The 21,126-nt window shown below is 41.4% G+C and overlaps 1 protein-coding gene and 1 long non-coding RNA gene across 2 annotated transcripts; one reads left to right on the top strand and one right to left on the bottom strand.

Moving 5' to 3' along the window:
- Positions 1–4,124, bottom strand: LOC113014600 (uncharacterized). Its single transcript, XR_003270982.1, has 3 exons — positions 4,081–4,124; positions 512–589; positions 1–172 (listed from the first exon to the last, which is right to left on the bottom strand). It is a non-coding gene; the product is annotated as an uncharacterized LOC113014600 (long non-coding RNA).
- Positions 4,125–6,972: 2,848 nt separating this feature from the next.
- Positions 6,973–11,680, top strand: abhd5b (abhydrolase domain containing 5, lysophosphatidic acid acyltransferase b). Its single transcript, XM_026156246.1, has 7 exons — positions 6,973–7,366; positions 8,194–8,276; positions 8,387–8,798; positions 9,019–9,170; positions 10,074–10,185; positions 10,281–10,461; positions 10,658–11,680. Exons 1-7 carry the CDS (start codon positions 7,323–7,325, stop codon positions 10,769–10,771), a joined length of 1,098 nt encoding a protein of 365 aa, XP_026012031.1. The 5' UTR covers positions 6,973–7,322; the 3' UTR covers positions 10,772–11,680.
- Positions 11,681–21,126: the final 9,446 nt, after the last annotated feature.

The following is a 21,126-nucleotide window of genomic DNA, read 5'->3' on the forward strand; positions in this document are numbered from 1 at the left end:
GTTCAGATCAGCCCACCCATGAAGGAGGAGCTAGGGCACAGACAGACATATATACTGACGTATGCTGTGGTCGTTACAGTAAGATACTGGGCCTCGTCTCAAGCCCTCAGGTCATCCTGTCTGAAACCAGCTGCTTTAGCTGCGATCCACTCTACTTTAATCACCTCCATCTCTGTGCACACACACACACACACACACACACACATATGGCAAAAATAAAGAAAACAGTATAACAGGTGCCTTATAAACAAGCCATGGCCTGCAGTTGAGATGCCGTGCAATCTGTTGAAATAAAGGACCGACAGCCGCAGTATCTCAAAATAAAACTCATCTAAAGCGAGCTCCAGTTACGCTCGTGTGCAGCTAAATGTTGATTTATATAAGAAATAAAGCAGAAGAATAAACACATACTTACTGCGAGGGTCTTAATTAAAGTGTAACATAATCTGGTTATGTAGAAAACGTGTGTCTAGCCTGGGTGCTCTTTAGGGTTCACAGGAACTACAGCTACCTGCAGCAGGCCTCCCATTAACCCCAGTTCAGATGGTTTGGATGCTCTCGAAGGCTTCATGTTGAATTAATAGAAATTCTGAAAAAAAATAAAAAATAAAATAAAATAGTGGTCTCTCTCGTAGGGATGCACGGATATATGCGCCTATAGCCCAGCACTGAGCTGAGTACAATTTTGATTGCGGTGCCCCGACCTTTTGAAAAATTCAAGGACAACATGTCTCTGCTGGACTGTTCCTAATGGAATGGGAAGCCGTTTCTGGAGAACCACACTGTTGTTGACTTTTTTAATTTTTTTCTTTTCGCTGTGAAGTTTTTGTAATTTGATTGAGGTGCTGTGAGAAATCTGAAAACTTCAGCAGATGAGACGTGCATGAAAATCAAACAGAAATCAGTGTCATCTGCCCCTGATTTAAAAATAAACATCAAAGTCTGTCTGTAAAAACCTGTGTCACTCCACTTGGAGGAGTCACTAAGCAAAGAGTAATCATGTTAGTCTGTGTTTTAGTGGAAACTTGCAGAGCCTGGTGATATGGCTGAATGCTGCTCTGAGGCAAATCCCAAACCAAATGCCTTTTTTTCCTGAGAAATACGATTTTTTAACAACAAAAATATCTTTCAAGAGCGCTAATTAGACTCAACGTCACAATCGAACACTCAAGATCCATCCTTATGTGCTTTCATCTTACATGCAGACCTCCATTTCCCCTTGTGACCCTCCATCAAGTGTCCTTGTACACCCTCTTCCTCTCTGTATTTGTCCCTGAGGGTTCTACCATCCTGAGCTGGATCAAGTCTCAGTAAAATCAATAGTATCCATGCATGCAGCTTTTGCATGACCACTTGAACATGCACAGACACTGGCGTTGCTTCACCTTCATATATATATATAATTAGAAAAGTCTCTACATGATTATTGTCATTATCCCCAGACAAATTAAAGTTTCTTTACATTATCTCATGATGGACACAGGTGTTAATATCAGGAACATCCATAGTAACCCCTGTGGTGGCTGACGGGGCCAGCACAGAGTTTTTTGATAGTCTGAGGATAGAAATGAGGATGGAAGACGGAGAGTGTCAGTGGAAAAGTGAGCGAGAGGAGAGGAAGAAGGAAACAAGTGCAGAAAGCGAGACAGTCAGACTGGCCATTATAAATCATATCCGCTGTTGGCGCCGGCCACGTATCCTAGCAACCAGACAGACCCTCCGCCTCTCCTCCATCCCCATCTCTTTCTTCTGCTAACAGCCTGGTCACTGTTATTACCCATACTGCACTGGGCTATGGCCCATAAACTCATGGCAGAGTTTGGTTTGTGCTTACAGTTTGCAGACTGATGTAAGGAGGGCTTGTACTGAGCAAAGCTGCACACAGTGCTCTCTCACTCTAACGCACACACAACATGTGACTGAAAATATTACGGTACCTTCAATCACTGTATGCTGTATGGTTTTATTCATTCATTGATTTGCAATATAATCCACAAAAGAGCACAAAACTATGGACAGGTTTAAGAAATAGATGAGAAATGACTCGTAACAAATTACATTAAGAAAAGCATACAATGTCACACACAAGCCTGTGTGGACAATAGCTATGCTGAACGTCAACTCTTTGGCTACATTTATATAAATACAATGTTGCTAACTCTGCCGTCTGTAAAACATGGAGGAGGCTCTGTCGTGGTTTTGGGGGCTACATTTGAACCAGTGGTGAAAATCAAAATTTATGGAATTATGAACACAGGAAAGTACAATCAGATCACTGATCCACCATGCAATGCAATGTGGTCGCATCTGATCAGCAACAGCTTCGTGTTTCTGCATAACAATAACCCCAAACACAAAGCCACTGCAGTAAAAGCATACCTGGAAAAACACACAACAGTCATGGATTTTTTCATACCTCAACATTTTTGAAGCGGTGTGGGATCATCCTGACATAGAACGGAGCAAAACGCACCCAACATCCAAACAAGAGCTTTGAATGTCCTTCAAGAAGCCTGGAGAACTATTCCTGAAGACGACTTAAAGAAATACGAGTAAGCTTGCTTAAAAGAGTTCAGGCTGTGTTAAAGAATAAAGGCGATCCATAACAAATACTTCAAGCTCATCAGAATTGTGCCTTAGATGTTGTATTTCCATGTATGTTTACATATATTTATATGAACTACTGAAATTTCTAAGCACTATATAAAGAAATGGTGGGTGGCTTGAGAGTTTTGCAAAGGTCTGTAATTAATAAATCAACATTTAAATTATCCTGCAATAAAAAAAAGCTGTAAAAGAGCAGAATAGTGCTCCTTTTGTATGTAACCTGGTAGTGTATCTTACTGGGACATAATTTAGCCTTTGTGCTCTTTTGTGTGAAAATTCAATAGCCTTTCTAACAGGAAACGATGCCACACATGTAAAGATGGACTTTAACCTGACACGTCATTAAGTCAACTGCAACTGAACAAAAATAATAATCAGAATTGTTCCTTTTATGTTGCTTTTAAAGATTTTTTCACACGTGTCTCAGCACTAAATATTTTACAGTAGTTAGCAACGCTTTGGTGTTTCTCCTGTTTTTGTACATTCTATTTTGGGACAATAGCGCACCTCTACAGCACAGGCTTCTTTATGCTTTAAGTACTCTGTTTTGGGGAAGTACACTTAATTGTATGCCCTTTCCAGTATAAACACATAACATACTCAAAACCTGCTTAGCATTACAATGTCGTATTGATTGGGGACTCAGCTTCAGCTTACCTGACTCCTGTGGTTACTTGACATCTAAATGCAGTGTTTTGGGATTTTTTAGCAGTATTTTTGTCAGGTAATTTAGATAATGGGTGGAAACTGGAGGAATTTTTTTGCTAAACCTTAACATACAGAATAAAACTTGACTTAAAGACGCATCTAAATATCAGTGTAAAGATCTCTGGGAAACTGTCTAAATCTGATGCATCCACTCTGATGTCACAATAAAGCCGCACACCTGCAGCGATTTTACACTGAATTGTAAAGGTTTTGCCATATTTTCTGAAATTTCCTCTTGATTGTCCCAGGACTGGTGAGACTGAACAGACTCTTTGTTTAAGTCAGTCTGGTGCCAGACCACGGGTTACTGATTTTGATCCTCAGATAAAACAAAAGGCTCGAGCTAGCATGACTAGCACTTGGCTGTGATGCTCGACGAGCAGGCCGGCTCTCTGCTGCAGCTTTATGCAGTCTCCTCACTAAAAGCTTCACCCAGTTACTGGTCTCCAGACAGTTACGGGCTTACCTCTTCTCTTTGGGCTTGGCTACTGCCTCATTGTCTACTGGCTTATGAAATTCTGAGTACTCAGCAGAGTGAACGGACAGTAACACACAGGGAGAATGAGTGTGCGCATCTATGGGAGCAAAGGAAATGAAGCACTCAGGAACCACTCAGTCAACCCATAGTCTGAGAGCAATCACAAGTGGGTGGTATGAGAGGAAAATTGTGTTTGAGGAATGAAGGACAAAGTTGCCAGAGAGTGTGTGTCTAACTGTGCATGTGTGTGTGCTCGGACGTATGTGTGTGTAAAGGAAGTACGCCACCTTGTGGACCAGGATTGACAGGAACCTCCTGCTATTGTCCATCTGTGAGAGAGAAAATCAAAGCACAGGTAGTCAAATGTTGGTTCTTCCTTATATAATGTACTGTATTTAACATGGGCAATTTGCTGGTGGGGGATCAGGGGTGGGTTTCCATTCTTTGGTCTACATATCTTTGCCTCAGGCTGCTTAAACAACAGCTAAACCTAAACTAAAATTACTTTAGCACTGCAATGCTATACTGCAAACAAGGCTAAAATAAGAATTCAGCTTGCACCGAAAATAAAGACAATACTGTCTGGGGACCAAATACACTTCGATCCATGAGAGAAAAGAAATGAAAACAATCCAGAGCAGAGGACAGCAGTCGACCAGCAAACCAAACTGTTTTCTTACTCTGACACGTAGGAAAATACTGTAACGACCAACTTATTTATTCATTTTACTGGTGATGGCATGTTGCACTGTTGCATTTTAAGATGTATGTTAAATGTTGAAGTGGTATGCGTGGACAAATGGCGCTACAGTAAATAAAGATTTGACATGTTAAAATAGCATTTAGCCCTTTTCATTGTGCTTGACTGTGTGTACGAAAGGCCAGTCACACAGGCATAGAGACCACTCCATGACCGTGTGGCAACTGCTGCCTGTGAGGGAAAAATCTCCATTTTTCAACTGGTTGGTGACTGGTTCCTGGAGGTTGCTGGCTGTTGTTAAAACTGCACTCACAGGCCTAGAGACCAGTCAGTGACCCTCCTGGCAGCCATTGTCGGTAGATGAAATCAGACACAAAGAAGGTGCTGCACCAAAAAAACCTTTTGGAATTGCTTTGGTCACTAGCAGATTGATGGAGTTACCTGTAGGTTGCATGTTTGTATGTGAACACTCACAAACTACTCTTGGAGCTGTAGTGAAACTATGAAAACGGGAAACAGAGATCGTTTGCTTTCAAAGTAAAAGTTGGGCCTTTTGAAAAGTGTTGGGTGCTGAGCTGAGGCACAACTTTTACTTGAAAGGTAAACCTTTTCAGTCTCGTTTGCACTTTTCACAGCTTGACTAAAGCTCGGAAAGTAGTTTGCAAGTTTTTGCAGAGAAATTGGCGTCTTCCATGTAAACTACAGGTAACTGTGGTAACCTTACAGTGACCAAAGCATTTACAAGGAGGTTTTAGGTGCAGCACCCTTTTTGCAAGTGATTTCACACAGTGACACCCACCTACCTCCAGGAACCATTCACCAATGTTTTAGGGAATCTACAGTTTTTCTCTAGTGACCAGTGGCTATGTAACATCTGATATAGTGGATAACTCTTGAGCGACGTCGACATGACATTCTGCGTGAAAACTGAGATACCTGAACTATTTTCATTTTTAAAAACTGGTTTTGTATCATTCAGTATTAATGGTGCCCTCGCACATGTGCAAGTTACCCATGCCATGTGCACCAATGCTGCTTCCAAACCATCATGTTGATATCTGTTTGATCATTTTTTTAATCTCTTTTTTTTAAGGTATTCTAGTCTTAACCTTCATTTATGACTGTATTCACAAATTGTGCTTTAGAGGTGTTCCTGAGCCTTTGCAGTGATTTCACATGTAGAATAATGGTGCTACCTGAGGGGCTGAAGATAACGGTCATTCAGTATGCATTTTATGGCTTATCTTTTGCTTGCATGGACCACTCCTGAATCCTTGAATGATATAATGTACTGTAAATAATTAAATCCTTTGTCATTTTACATCCAGAAACTTTGCACTTTAAATACATGCCCACACATGCTTTCACAGAGTGTTGTCCCTCAGTTATCTTTACACGTGAAAGAGTCAGCCTGCCTAGGACACTCTTTTTAAAACCAATTATGTTACTGACTTGCTTCTAATCAAGCTAATTAGTTGAGATGGTATCACACATATATTTCAGTCTTTTTGTTGTCCCTTTAGAACTTTTTACTTACATTTTACTCAACATCGGATAACATTTTGCTGAATTCATTAGCAGACTGTTACTCGATGAGGCTTTGCAAAACACACAAATAACCTTTAAATGTGCAGCTAGAACACACTAACTGCGGGATAATTTCTTGAAGGACACTCATGAGCTTTTCAAGGCTAGCACGCCTATAAATCTATAACGCCCTCCCTTTAAGAATTAATGAGAATCACAGTAAGAGTAGAAAAGATAGTGAAGGGACTATTCCTGCAAAAACATAATCATACTTTACAGTCACATCCTTGAAGATAATGAACTTTTCATGTAATCTGCCTTATCTTAAATTATACTAAGAAAAAAGGATTAGAAAAAAGTTCGATAGGGATCCAACGTGACTGATTTTCTCTGTCCATTTTAGCCTGCATGTAAGCTTGAAAGGGGAAAGAATATCCTTGGGTTTGTCACTACAATACCTAAAAAACAGATGTATTTAAATTTTATATACAGACAAAAAAAGGCCTCTGGCTAAAAGGGGGCCTGCTGTTTGATGTAATTTAAATAAACTACTTTTTACAGGATTACTTTTGTCATAGTAGCGATAATGCAGATAATAGTTTAATATTTAAAACAGGCTTTAAACAGTTGTTTCTAGAATTTTTTTACAACCTAATATAATATTATATAATATTATAATATTATGCAAGTGGCATTAGTATAAACTTTTAAGGGAACAATACATATTTTTGGAAATGTATGTAATTAAGGTAAACAGTTCAAACACTCTCGTGCAGGCATCTCATTATTTGCAACTTATGCTAATTAGCACGCTAATTAGCATGCCAAAGCTAGCTCTAACAAAATCCGAGTGTCGCTGGCAATTCTTTAAAAACGTTTCTTCCTTGGATTAAGCGTTTTATAGCCTTCATTAGTTCGGTTGTATTAAACTATATGAGATGCTGTGCGAAAGAAGCACATTAACAATATAAGTTACACAAAGCCAAGAAGGTGACGTAGCCAACCTGAGTACAGAGGTTAAAATCATGATGTTACCTTCAATACAGTTGGAAAAAACAAATACGAAGCGCTGAAAATGCCAACTCCAAAGAATTAAATAACCCCAAGAATTAAATGAGCGGAGGGATAGCTGAACTCTAACTTATTATGAAATGTACAGCATTCTAATTAAGCAGCATGTCGTTATTATGTTAGGCAGCTATTTTTATTTTCCGTCCGAATGTACTTGAACGCAGCACCACAGACCGTAGTTTTTCAACAGGTTCGTAAGCTCGGGAGGAGACCCTCACTGCAGGCTACACAATGCGAAGGATGGCGGAGGAGCTACAACCTGCCAAGGAGCAGAGGTGAGTTGTTTTCGTTTCTTTCTTTCTTCCTTTCTTCTTCACGTTGGACATGCTAGTTGTTTTTGTCGTTTTGTTTCTTCTCAGCGTGAATGCTGTTCATTTGTGTGACAACAAACACAACTTTGTTCTCTTCGTGTGAACCCGCATTAGTGTATTCACAGGTAGATTAAAAAAAATAGATCCACCCACACTAAACCTATAGGAAAACGGTGTCGTGTAAATATACAGGCCACCCGCTTGCTGGCAAACGTCCAAAGTGAAAAGTTTTCGAGCCCGAATCTTCCTGTTAATTCTGGCTGCTGTGTGAGTGACTTCCTATACAAAACTTTATTGTAGAAAAAATACTTTAAATCTTAGGGTGACCAAACGTTTTGCACTTGTTGAGTTGTAAAACCCTATATGACTTATTTTTTTATTTTTTTATTTCACCATTCATTAACCGCACAGAGAAGGCATCGTTAAATATGTCAAAGTTTTCTTTAAGCAAACAGTATTATTAAAGTTCTTCATGACTCGGCCAAGTGTCCTCTGTTTTTGAAATCAAAATATGGTCACCCTATCTTATCGGCGTCTGCCTTTGTCCTCCAAATGTTAAAATCGTGCTGATTTACAATGCATTTGACCATAAGTGACCCAAAATACACAGAACAAAGACATGTTTGGGCTTCTTTCTGGACATTGATTGCATGTTGTTGTCAAGTTCTGCATACCAGCAGCACTGATTACAAAAATATCATATAGCCAAAGGTCAGTTTATTGTTGGGTTTGCACGTGCTTTATGTGTCTTTCATGCATGTTTTTGTGTATCCTTTCTGTCTGAGTCACAGTTCCTGGATATCAAGTTGGCTTCCCTCCTGGTGTCCCACCTCTCCTTCTCAACTAAAAGATGCCGAGGAAAAAATCCTCAAGAGTGAGTGTGTCTGATGTAGCTGTTTCCGATCTGTAGTTTATGTGTTTCATAAAGTCAGAGTTAAAACAGTTTCTCTATCCCTGCCCTATAATCTTTTCTGTCTGCCGCAGCTGTGAAGCGGCCTTTCTCCAGGCAGCATGTTCGGATATCGAGTGGCAACTACCTGTGGACCTTAGCTTTCTCCACGCAGCAGCAGCAGTCAGCAGCCCCGTGTGTCCCACAGCCCCCAACCCCGCCCACCACTCCTTTGGTTCTGCTGCACGGCTTCGGAGGTGGTGTCGCCCTCTGGGCTCTTAACCTGGATTCTCTCTCCAGCAGTGGACCGGTCTACGCTCTAGACCTGCTGGGCTTTGGCAGGAGCAGCCGTCCCCAGTTCAGCACCGACCCCAGGGAGGCCGAGGATCAGTTTGTGGCAGCCCTGGAGGAGTGGAGGGAGAAGGTGGGGCTTCAGGAGATGGTGCTGCTGGGACACAACCTCGGAGGATACCTGTCTGCAGCCTACACGCTGAAATACCCACACAGGTGCTTTGTGTCTGTGTGAGAGTGTGTGTGAGAGGACACAGTTCTAGGTGGTTTTCTAGTTTAGCCATCTCTTTTTTTTTTCTTTTTTTTTTTTTGCACCACTTGCCAAATAAACTACAAGCCCATATATAAAAAAAGAAGTAAATGTGTGGAGTTTTAATTGAATTTCTACATTTTAGTTTGTACATTTGATCAGGTAACTGCATGTGTGTGTATGCAGGGTAAAGCATCTGCTGCTGGTGGAGCCGTGGGGATTCCCAGCACGCCCAGAGAACCCCAACCACAACTCCATCCCAATGTGGATCAGAGCAATTGGTGCCGTCATGAGCCCCTTCAACCCTCTGGCCGGTCTCAGACTGGCTGGACCTCTAGGTTAGCACACACAAACACACATTGAACACACACTGAACAAACACATATTTGTTTCTCTTACGCATCTGTGTATTTTGAATGTTTTCAACTTCTAAGTGACAAATTATTATCAGCAGCGATGGGGGTTGGCTTAAAATGTCCCAGTTATCTAAACCATGCCATACCACTGTTCTTGCATCATTTCAAAATTAATCCCCCAGGAAAGAAAATAATTCCTATAAAAACGATACGCTTTTAAAAAAATACAGTAAGTATTTTAAATACTTCCATCCACCATGCACTTCCATCTTTATGCTTACATAAGCTCAGGTCTATTGGTAGAAGGCTACGGAGGTATTGCCAGATGTTCATTTTGCTAGCAGTGTTTTCCAATTCTCGCAGGGAATTCTGAGACGGTTCCAGGCCAGATGAGATGTATAGTCTTAACTTTCGAGTTCTGGGTCTATCCCAGTGTCTTCTGGCTGGGAACGACCCGAAAAAAAGGAATTTGCACAGGAGGCATCGTAATTTAAATACACATATACCTTCTTTTACAAGAAGCCCCACCCACCTGCTGTTATATATTGGTAAATATTCTGTCTGTGTGGGGCAGCCAATCAGAAGATAGCTGGGCTAAAGAGAGAGGATGGATGAACTCTGATCAAAATGACATAAATATAGATTACTTTGAACTGTGAATAATGCAGTAATTACTCTGGAAAAGTCAAAGAGCAAAAAGTATGAGGATAAAATTGGCAGTAACGCCACCTTAAATGCCTTTAATTAATTCTATGGCAACACCCCACCCCAGCTTCTTCTGAGTCGGGGGAGCACCAAACATCAAACGTCTGCTTGAGGTGCCATTGTTCTATTCAAAGGTCTGAACTGTAACTAAATCTCCTTCTTTTCTTGTGCGTCTCTTAGGCCCGATGCTCGTCCAGACCATCAGGTCAGACTTCAAGCAGAAATACTCCTCTGTGTTCAGTGACTACACTGTGTGTGACTACATCTATCATCTGAATGCCCAGACTCCGAGGTGACGAACATTTTAAACCATCCGTGCACAAATATGTCCATTCTCAGAAGATCTTAGGAGCTTGTGCATTTTTCTTTTCTATTTTTTCATTTCAGTGGCGAGACAGCCTTTAAGAACATGACCGTTCCCTACGGCTGGGCTAAGAGGCCCATGCTAGACAGGATCGGCCAGATCCAGGTTGAAATTCCTATTTCTTTCATTTATGGATCCCGGTCCAGTATTGACAGCCACTCTGGATATGCATTCAAGAAAACCAGGCCAGATGTGGAAATCCGAGTAGGTTCTCTATTTTACATTTTGCACCTTTAACTTTGTCAGTACAAGGTTCAAAATACATTTTAAGCAAGATTTTAAGCATTTTTTTGTGCCTAAATCTGCCTGAATGTATGTCAAGTTACTTTTATTTGCCTTGTGGAACGGTGGCACCTTTATCTCAAAACTATTTCGCATCCACTGTGTGTGCGCTTGTCAGGTGATCAGAGGAGCGGGCCATTATGTTTTCGCAGACCAGCCTGAGGACTTCAACCAGACGGTGCTTCAGATTCTCGCCAGGACGGAGGAGAAAGGGGAAGGAACAGAGCAGTGAGAAAACACACAGGAGAGCCAGAGAAGTGTTATACTGTAAGACTCTTCATCAGTGCTGGATTGAGGATTCCTCATTATCTGTCTAATACTCCATGAGGCCCGGCGTCTGAAGTCAGATGGTGCCACAGGTTTATTTATCCTGCCTCAAGCACATACAACAATTTTGTAAATAATTGTGAAATGCAGCCAGTATTGCATTTGTTGCTAAATGTTTTTGAGATTGTGGGAAGAGGAGCTGGGTCTAACATTTTTCCTAGAACTTGTTGGGAAACTCTTATCAAAAAAATGAAGAAATGTCATCTCAAGGGAATTAGTTGTTTTCTGTATGGATCTAGACAAAGTAAACAGACTGTTCCTTTTCTGACCCCTCACCCGCTCTGTGAGAGATATGAGGGAGAAGTAAGTGGGGCAAAGGGCTGGATGGGATTTTTAGGAAACCTTTTCACTTCTAAGAAGAGCCGCTGTGACTGTGTGGGAAGTGACCAGCAGGTGGCAGCACAGTAACAGCGTGCGTGCATCAGCGCCTCTCTGTTTTGCACACTCGTGCCAGCGAATCCCACACAAAGTAACCTCACATGCATATTGAGTTGAGCGACCTACTCAGGAGACCTGGACAGTGATGCTCTAAGAGCAGTACGTCGCTCGGCTTGCTGCTAAGTCACAACTGCAGTGACAGAATAGGGTCAGAGATGAGTGCTGGACTAAAAATAGGACTTCTGTTCAAAGACCCATCAGCATGAAGGAAACATGTTACTGTGAGACATTAAATTTGTGAATGTGTGAGTGTGCAAAAATACTATTATCTGTCCTTTTGTTTGCTCTTTTTCCGGTCGTATTGTACACTCCATTTAAATCCATTTTTAACCCTGTTTATTGTATAACTCAGTAAATTGGAGAAATTCAAGCTTCATCTTCTTTTGTAATTTTCTGCATCAAAATACACACTACACAATTCAAAACACACACATCAGCCGCAACATTAAAACCACTGACAGGCGCAGTGAACAGCACTGATTATTTCAGTTTGCCTGGAAACCTTAGGTCCTGGCATATATTTGGATGTTACATGCACAACCTGCCAAAACACGGCTACAGACCCAGCTATGGCAAAGAGATATTCTCCCCAGCAGGAAAATACACCCTGCTGCACCTTAAGAAGTATTCAGGAAATGCACTGAGAAACAGCACAAAGTAAAATAAAATTGCACTGAGCTAAATTGAGGGATTTTATTTATCAACTTGCTTTATATTGAAACATACAGATCCTACAGTGTAAGGAAGGGAAGAAGATTTCCATTTTAAGATGGGAGAGTGAAAGAAGAGAAGAAAAAAAGAGCACAGCGATCAGAAAAAAATACAAATTATGAGAGAGAAAAGTCATCATTTTGATAGGCAGACGATGGGATACCATATAAATGCACCGAGAGTGGAGTTCAAGTGCTTAGTGCATCATGGGAAGTCCCCAGGAAGCCTGAGTCTACAGGGAGTGCAGAATTATTAGGCAAATGAGTATTTTGTCCACATCATCCTCTTCATGCATGTTGTCCTACTCCAAGCTGTATAGGCTCGAAAGCCTACTACCAATTAAGCATATTAGGTGATGTGCATCTCTGTAATGAGAAGGGGTGTGGTCTAATGACATCAACACCCTATATCAGGTGTGCATAATTATTAGGCAACGTCCTTTCCTTTGGCAAAATGGGTCAAAAGAAGAACTTGACAGGCTCAGAAAAGTCAAAAATAGTGAGATATCTTGCAGAGGGATGCAGCAGTCTCAAAATTGCAAAGCTTCTGAAGCGTGATCATCGAACAATCAAGCGTTTCATTCAAAATAGTCAACAGGGTCGCAAGAAGCGTGTGGAAAAACCAAGGCGCAAAATAACTGCCCATGAACTGAGAAAAGTCAAGCGTGCAGCTGCCAAGATGCCACTTGCCACCAGTTTGGCCATATTTCAGAGCTGCAACATCACTGGAGTGCCCAAAAGCACAAGGTGTGCAATACTCAGAGACATGGCCAAGGTAAGAAAGGCTGAAAGATGACCACCACTGAACAAGACACACAAGCTGAAACGTCAAGACTGGGCCAAGAAATATCTCAAGACTGGTTTTTCTAAGGTTTTATGGACTGATGAAATGAGAGTGAGTCTTGATGGGCCAGATGGATGGGCCCGTGGCTGGATTGGTAAAGGGCAGAGAGCTCAATCCGACTCAGACGTCAGCAAGGTGGAGGTGGAGTACTGGTTTGGGCTGGTATCATCAAAGATGAGCTTGTGGGGCCTTTTCGGGTTGAGGATGGAGTCAAGCTCAACTCCCAGTCCTACTGCCAGTTTCTGGAAGACACCTTCTTCAAGCAGTGGTACAGGAAGAAGTCTGCATCCTTCAAGAAAAACATGATTTTCATGCAGGACAATGCTCCATCACACGCGTCCAAGTACTCCACAGCGTGGCTGGCAAGAAAGGGTATAAAAGAAGAAAAACTAATGACATGGCCTCCTTGTTCACCTGATCTGAACCCCATTGAGAACCTGTGGTCCATCATCAAATGTGAGATTTACAAGGAGGGAAAACAGTACACCTCTCTGAACAGTGTCTGGGAGGCTGTGGTTGCTGCTGCACGCAATGTTGATGGTGAACAGATCAAAACACTGACAGAATCCATGGATGGCAGGCTTTTGAGTGTCCTTGCAAAGAAAGGTGGCTATATTGGTCGCTGATTTGTTTTTGTTTTGTTTTTGAATGTCAGAAATGTATATTTGTGAATGTGGAGATGTTATATTGGTTTCACTGGTAAAAATAAATAATTGAAATGGGTATATATTTGTTTTTTGTTAAGTTGCCTAATAATTATGCACAGTAATAGTCACCTGCACACACAGATATCCCCCTAAAATAGCTAAAACTAAAAACAAACTAAAAACTACTTCCAAAAACATTCAGCTTTGATATTAATGAGTTTTTTGGGTTCATTGAGAACATGGTTGTTGTTCAATAATAAAATTATTCCTCAAAAATACAACTTGCCTAATAATTCTGCACTCCCTGTATACAAGCATGATTAATCATTCAGTTTTATTTATATAGCTATAAGTCACAACAGCAGTCACCTCAGGCTGCTTTATATTGTAAGGTAAAGACCCTACAATAATACAGAGAAAGCCCTATGAGTAAGCACTTGGCAACAGTGGAAAGGAAAAACTCCCTTTTAACAGGAAGAAACCAGCAGCAGAACCAGGCTCAAGGAGGAGCAGCCACCTGCCACCACCAGTTATTTTCAATTAATATGGTTCTGTGAGATCTTTAAGATATAATGATGTCTGGTTATTCAAGACTTTTTATAGAAGGAGAAAGTCCTTGTTAGGACTCATCACTCTTCAGGGAGCTTTTTGGACGACCTGATAACAAGGAAGTACACATCGAATTTAGAAGTAAGAAATGCATTGACTAGTTTTCCGCATCACTAATTTGGGTGATATTTTATCAGATGGAAAAGGCGGCTTCATAAAGGCTTGTTTAACACTGAAATTAAAGGACAAAGAATCAAGATGTCCCCCAAACTCCACAGATCTTATTAAGCATAAGCAACGTTGTGCAAAGATGATTCACGGAGGCGCCATCTACCACCCCACAGAGGTCTGGTGTCCGTGCCCTGATGAGTCAGGGTTGTTTTGGTGACCCCGTATCTTTGATTAGAAGCTAAATATAAAGTATAGCCTGAGTTTTGTTTACAAGAAAACTTTAATGCTGTAGCGGCATGCTGAAGGTGAAAGTTTGCACTTTCACCTTCAGCATGGGAAAGGGAAGAAGATTTCCCTGCTCAGTAACTTCACTAGACTGAGCAGGAGATTATTTGAATGTTATTTCTGAGCTTTGAGCACCGTGGCCTTTACCGATGTAACCCCTCTGTTAGCTCTGCCCGTCTCCATCATTACTAAGACATCAACCCGGCCCACCCGAACTGTCTCCTGGCAACAGGGTAGCCACAGAGACGGAGTCGTTTAGATTGTGGACCTGCAGGAAGCGATGCTGTGGTTGGACGGGGTGATTATGGGTTGTTTGTTTTTCTTGAAGACGTCGGATGGCTCATCATCAAAGAAGCGAGGACCGTTCAGCAGGGGCTCCACGTGCACTGCTTTTTTTTTGAGGACACACACACACACACACACACACACACACACACACACACACACACACACACACACACACACCATGAGCACAGACCACTGTCCTCACTTGCTTAATAGACCTGGAGGCTTACTCATCGTGTCTCTGTCTCTCTCTGTCACCCACTCAGTCACATGGACATGAAATCATTTCATTACAAAAAAGGGAAACAAGTGAGAGAAGTGACAGGAGCTTTCATACTGGGTTTGGATATAATTGAAAGCCTGAGGGCCTGAAATAACTGCACATAAAAGGTGTGCGCCTACAGAAGTGCACACTGTGCCACTGCTGCCGCCAGCCATCGGCTCTCGGTGTCGCTTTAATCAGCAGAAACACACACAGGCTGGAGCTGCCAAAGCATCAGGAAAATTGGTGTTTCATTTATTTACAAGACTGCAGTAATGTTGCATATTATTCTGACTATTTCCGGGTCGCACAGCTGTAAGTTTGCTCAATGCTCGAACACTTTTCTGCATACATTTCTTTTTTTTTTATGTGCAGTTAATCCATCAGACAGTTTTCCAGGAGTCCAAAACATCTGCTTAGCTAAATGCATCAATCACCACTTTGACAGACAATTAAGTTAATTTTTCATGTGGCAATCAAACAATGTAATTAGATGCATGCATCATTCACAGGCAGCTCCACTCCCCTCCGAACAATCCGAACAATAATAGTTAGCTCATCGGTGACTGATGATATTTACAGTCCGGGCGTTTATTTTTAGCCACAGAAGTAGCAGCCAGACAGACATTTGCACAACAGAAAAGATTGTGCGGAGTGAAATCAGTGTAGAATAAAAAAAGGTAATATCTTCCTTCCTTTCTTTCTATCTGGCTGTCTAGGGAGTTGAAATATCAAAGATCTGAAGAGTGCTCTGATTTTTTCCCCAGAACTCCATAATGTTCTCAGCCTTTATGCAGCGAGAGCACTTCACAGCACATCGCGGCTCTCACGTTACATGGAAAGCGCCAGAGCTTAATGATCTCAGCACTTAAATTCTGACTGAGCGCTTCAGGGAAGACTAACAGAGCCAGAGCCCCGAGTTTGCCATCTGGATGGTTGTTCTCTGCACGCGTGTGGCACAAAAGCTGGTGATGTGATGACTTCTCTTCATCTCGCAGAAGGACTGAATAGAATCCAAAGAGGCATTAAAACTTTTTATATTAAGGATCATCAGCAGTGACATCACTGGGACTGCTGCTGAAGTAGCAGTGCTACTGATTCATAAAATCCTGTAGAGGTGGTAATTTATCTCTCTTCACCGAAACTATTGATCCTGCAGAACTAAATTTGGACTCAGAGCTACTTCCTGTCACCAAGCAGATTTCCACACCCGTCCCAGCTGCTGGTTTACTTTGATTTTAAAGCACAGCTAAGCTTTCTTTACCCACCCTGATAAATAACAGCAAATCACATACTTCAGAGGGCTATACACTGGTCACCGTTTGCTTTCTTGGGTACATCTTGCTACAGTTAACAGGTTGGACTCTCTTTTTAGCTCAAGAACAGATTCAACAAGGTGCTGGAAACATTTCTTAAATATTTAGGTCCATGTTGAAATGGTAGCATCAAGTCAAAGGTAATGTGTCTAAGGATTGAGATCTGGTGACTGTGGAGGCCTTTAAGTACAGTGAAGTCACTGTCATGTTCAGTAAACCAGTGTGAGATGATCTGAGCTTTCAGACATGGTGTGTTATCCTGCTGGAAACAGCCATTAGAACATGGTCAGCCACAATACTTGGGTAGGCTGTGGTTTATAAACGATGCTTAGCTGATACTAAAGGGCCCACAGTGTGCCAATAAAATATCCCCCACACCATTACACCACCATTAACAGCCTGAACCTTTGATGTGGGGTGGGATGGCTTCATGATTTCAAGTGATTTACTTCAAATGCTGACCCTACTTTTTAAATGTGGCCGCAGAACTCGAGACTCGTCAGACCAGTCAGTGCTTTTCCAATCTTCTGTTGTCCAATTTTGGTGAACCAGTGCGAAATGTGGCCTCAGATTCCTGTTCTTAGCTGACAGGAGAGGAAGGCTGCACACCTTGAAGTTATTTGAGTTACTGCTGCTTTCCAATCAGCTTGAAGCAGTCTGTCCATTCTCCTCACCTCTGACATCCACAAGGTATTTTCACTGCTGCTCACTGGATATTTTCTGCAGTAGATCAGCAGTTATTGAAATACTCAGACTGACCCATCAGCCATCAACAACAAAACTATGTTCAAAGTCTTCTTTCTTTCCCTTTCTGATGTTCAGTTTGATGTTTAGCAATGACAATGTCAGTTTTATTTATATACATTTCATCAAACTCAATGTGTTTAACACAGAAGATAAAAACCTATGCAGGTGTACAGTGTCCTTAGGCAGTGAAAAGGGCAAAATAAAACTTTGAAAAGTAGTAAAATAGAAGTTAACATAAACACTCATAATATTGAGTGTAAGCCTGTGAAATCAAAACTGGTTTTTGGAGTCATCTTGACCATGTCTACATGTCTAAATTGCTGGCATGCTGACATTGGCTTTAGATATTAGATAACAGGTATGGCTAACACAGTGGGAAGTAAACGTATATACACTTTAAAATGCCCTTGACTTGCATAAGGGGACTGATCATGCCCAATTCCAGTTCCATATTTTTATACTTTGACTCTAGTGGAGTATTTTTTCCCGATACCTGGTTCAAACAAGCTTTCTTCTGATTGGCAGCAGGTGGGTGGGGCCTCTGGGCTCAGGTTTAATCCATGTTTATTATGAACATCGACCATTGCAACCGCAAAGCCATTTAACCTTTACATACTGTTTGGGTCAAATGTGTCCATTTATGACATTGGATTGCTGTAACAATAACAAATCTTTTTGCTGTTCCAGCTCTTCCAGGTCAAATTTCATCCATGTCAGTGTGTGATTCATTTGTCCTGGATTTTATTCACAATTACAGGTCAAAACGAGAAAAACTGTGATTTTAGTAAAACTTGAAACTGTGAAACTGCATGTGTCATGTCTGTGATATGCTCTATTGGACAGTAGTGACACAGTTCAGGGGAACTTTTGACACTGTCGTGTGAACTGCCTGTGTTCCCGCCCCATGTGCCCAGGTTCCCATGGAGACAGGCACTTGATGGTCTTTGAAGGATCATGGAGAAATCTCAAAACACAGGAAGAGTAAAACAGCACACTAGCGATCATGTATGGTGAACATGAGGAAAAGCAGTTCTGTGGAGGTCAGAAGATGCCACGGTCGAGAGGCAGATGAACTGTTTAAACCTTGACTTGTAAAAAGCTATTTGAGAGGCCACTAAGACTAAAAAACACTATATGAATGCAAATATATTTAAAAACGTAATCTATTTACGCTGAGCCAACTGAGATTAAAACACATATTTAAAGAGGAGTCGGGAAAGTCATGAGATTATAATGAGGGTGGAAAACACATGTGAAAATCCCACACATGCTAGGGTTCCTACCACTGCTCAGAAAGCAGACTATTTAAACATTGTAAATCAACCTATAGTTCAAACTTTGGCATAGATTTTGACCGGAGCTACACTGTGAAGGCATGAATAGTATAGTATGTAAGGGTTTATAGTGCACTTGTCAACTGATGCAAGAAAAGTTTCAATCTCTTTAATGCAATTTTACTTTAAATTAATGCTTTGATGAAGAAACAGTTTTGAACTCTTCTATATTTTTTTAGTTTTAGCGATCATTTCACCATCTTTCAGTCACACTGCTCTCGTTTGTCTCTTCACTGTCCACAGACACTCTGTCTTCAATAAAGATCTAAAAGCAAGTCAACAACTACAACAAATGGCAGGGTTATCATTTATCATTTAGGGCATGCCTTGGAGTTGGTAATTTTTCAATTACCAGTTGCATGCAGCGTCCTCCGGTGTTTCTCAATCAGATCAGCCTTTAAATGGCACATCCACTTGCAAAGCAGCAATGGTCAAAATGCAGAACTTGAGGCCTCAAATGAGTCCACAACAAACAGGTAACCCTGAGTGGCTACAGCCGTCACAGTCTATGAATTTGCCTCCAAACATCATACCTAAAAATAAAGTTTTATATTTTTAAAAATAGCTTGATTCTTAGCACGAGCTGCACTCTCTGGTGCACATGAGACTTTATATATCTGTTTTATGCACAGCTTAGTTCTCACCATGACTAATAAATTGGCCTGGGTTTGTAAAATGAGTGGAGTTCTACTTTAAAACTGAACAATGAGTGTTTATCATTCCCCTGCAGGTTCTTTATACCATGTGTGAAAACAGACCACAGGCTACTATTGTTAATTATGTTCAGACACAAAGGGCTTTCTTGCCAGAATTTCTGCCTTCGGGTTGAGAATTCTCTGTGGGTTTGGGTAACATCCAACAGGCCTTTGTCATAGTTAAGATCAATTAAAACAGCTTTCATAACCAACAGGATGTGGCTCTAGTGGAGGTCTGCCATCCCCACTGATGTCCTTGCAAACAGTAACATCTGCATCGTCAACCCAACTCTAAGCATCTTTGGACTGCTCTTCCAACACTTAGAGCCTTATCTCTGCTTCCAATGTAGCTTCCCCCACATAAATTTCCTGGATCCTGTTAGCGCCTCTGTTTCTTGCTCATAAAATTTGAGTTTCACAGGTTTATTTGTTGTTAAATTGCGAGAATGCCTGTGGCACCTTCTGTGTAATATCTGTGATAGGTTTTCTTTCTCAGTAGCGATTTCCTCCTGTTTCCCCTTTTCCATGCTGTCACGGCTAATGAAATTTGCCTTTAATTGATTCAGATTGAATTTTCCCCTCTCGCTCTCCCTCCTGCCTGTCCTGCCTGGCAGTCCTTGAATTTGCATGGTTGACATGAGCAAACAAAACTGCTAAACTATGAATACACTTATCAAATGAACACACACAAACATGATTGCGTGGTTAGTTTTGTGACGACATTAACTGTATAAGACTGTAAAATTATGTCATGTAAGACATTCTCTAGCCCAAACCTTTGGCTTAACTCTAACCTAAATCCCACTGCTCAGTGCTGTAGAAAACTGAAACTGGTCCCCACAAAGATAGCTGAGCAAGTATACACACACACATATACACAGACACAAACACATCACTCTCAATGTCAGATAAAAAAAGATGGCAAAACAGCGTGTGTGTACTCAGAGATTAACTGCTATGTGTGTGTGTGTGTGTGTGTGTGTGTGTGTGTGTGTGTGTGTGTGTGTGTGTGTGTGTGTGTGTGTGTGCTGCTGGTTGGAAATAGTCACAAAGAAATTAAGTTTCAAAATAACAGAGGAGTGCAGTGTCTCAGCAGGCTGCACTTAGCCTAAGAGGTGTCCGTCTGGCTCACAGAAATTGTGTGCTGCGTTGTGCGTCTGTGCATGTGTGTGTACTGAGGGACTTTGTTTCTTGCAGCAGTTTTATCAGCCGCTCCGCTGACAGCTCGGTGGCAGGAGTTCAGCCTCACCATTCAGCTCCTCTGACAGTCAGATTAAATGTTGCGCTGACAGATACAGCTTTCAGTCTGCAGCTTAAGCCGCACAGAGACCGTACATCGTAAAAACACACGGCCACACCCATACCGAACGACTCGTTTAGTAATCAATTGACTGCTGTGTTTTGTTGTTGCTTTGAAACAAGACTTTACACACTTAGCTCCATAATTGTTTTGTTCAAAATCACATTCAACAAAGGGCAGACTTTCAGCTTAAATTCAATGTGTTTAACAAAACATTTACATTATGATGGACATACTGTTTAGCCATTTTCATACACAGTCCTCCAGAGACACAAAATAATTTGATAAGCTAACATACGTAAGGATTTTTAAAATAATATTTAGATGAAAACCCTTTGCTGGCAATGACTCCCTGAAGTGTAGATCTAACAGACGTCACCAAATGTCTGGGTTTTACTCTTTGAGATGCTCTTCCAGGCCTTTATTCGACCCCTCTTTATTTGCTGCTTGTTTGGGGGTCTCTCTGCTTTCGGGTTTGTATTTAATAACTGAAAAGGATGTGCTGTTGGATTGAGATTGACTTGGCCATTGAAGAACATCCCAATTCTTTGCCTTGAGAATCTCTTTAGTTGTTTTTGCAGTGCAGGCTTCTTGCTGGAAGCGCCTCGATGTATTGCACCCCAGATGTGGAGGCAGTTATAACACCCCAGCAGTTATAGACCCACATCTGATGGTTA

Source organism: Astatotilapia calliptera, chromosome 22 (genome assembly GCF_900246225.1).
Source record: "Astatotilapia calliptera chromosome 22, fAstCal1.2, whole genome shotgun sequence".
In the NCBI taxonomy this organism is placed as follows: domain Eukaryota; kingdom Metazoa; phylum Chordata; class Actinopteri; order Cichliformes; family Cichlidae; genus Astatotilapia; species Astatotilapia calliptera.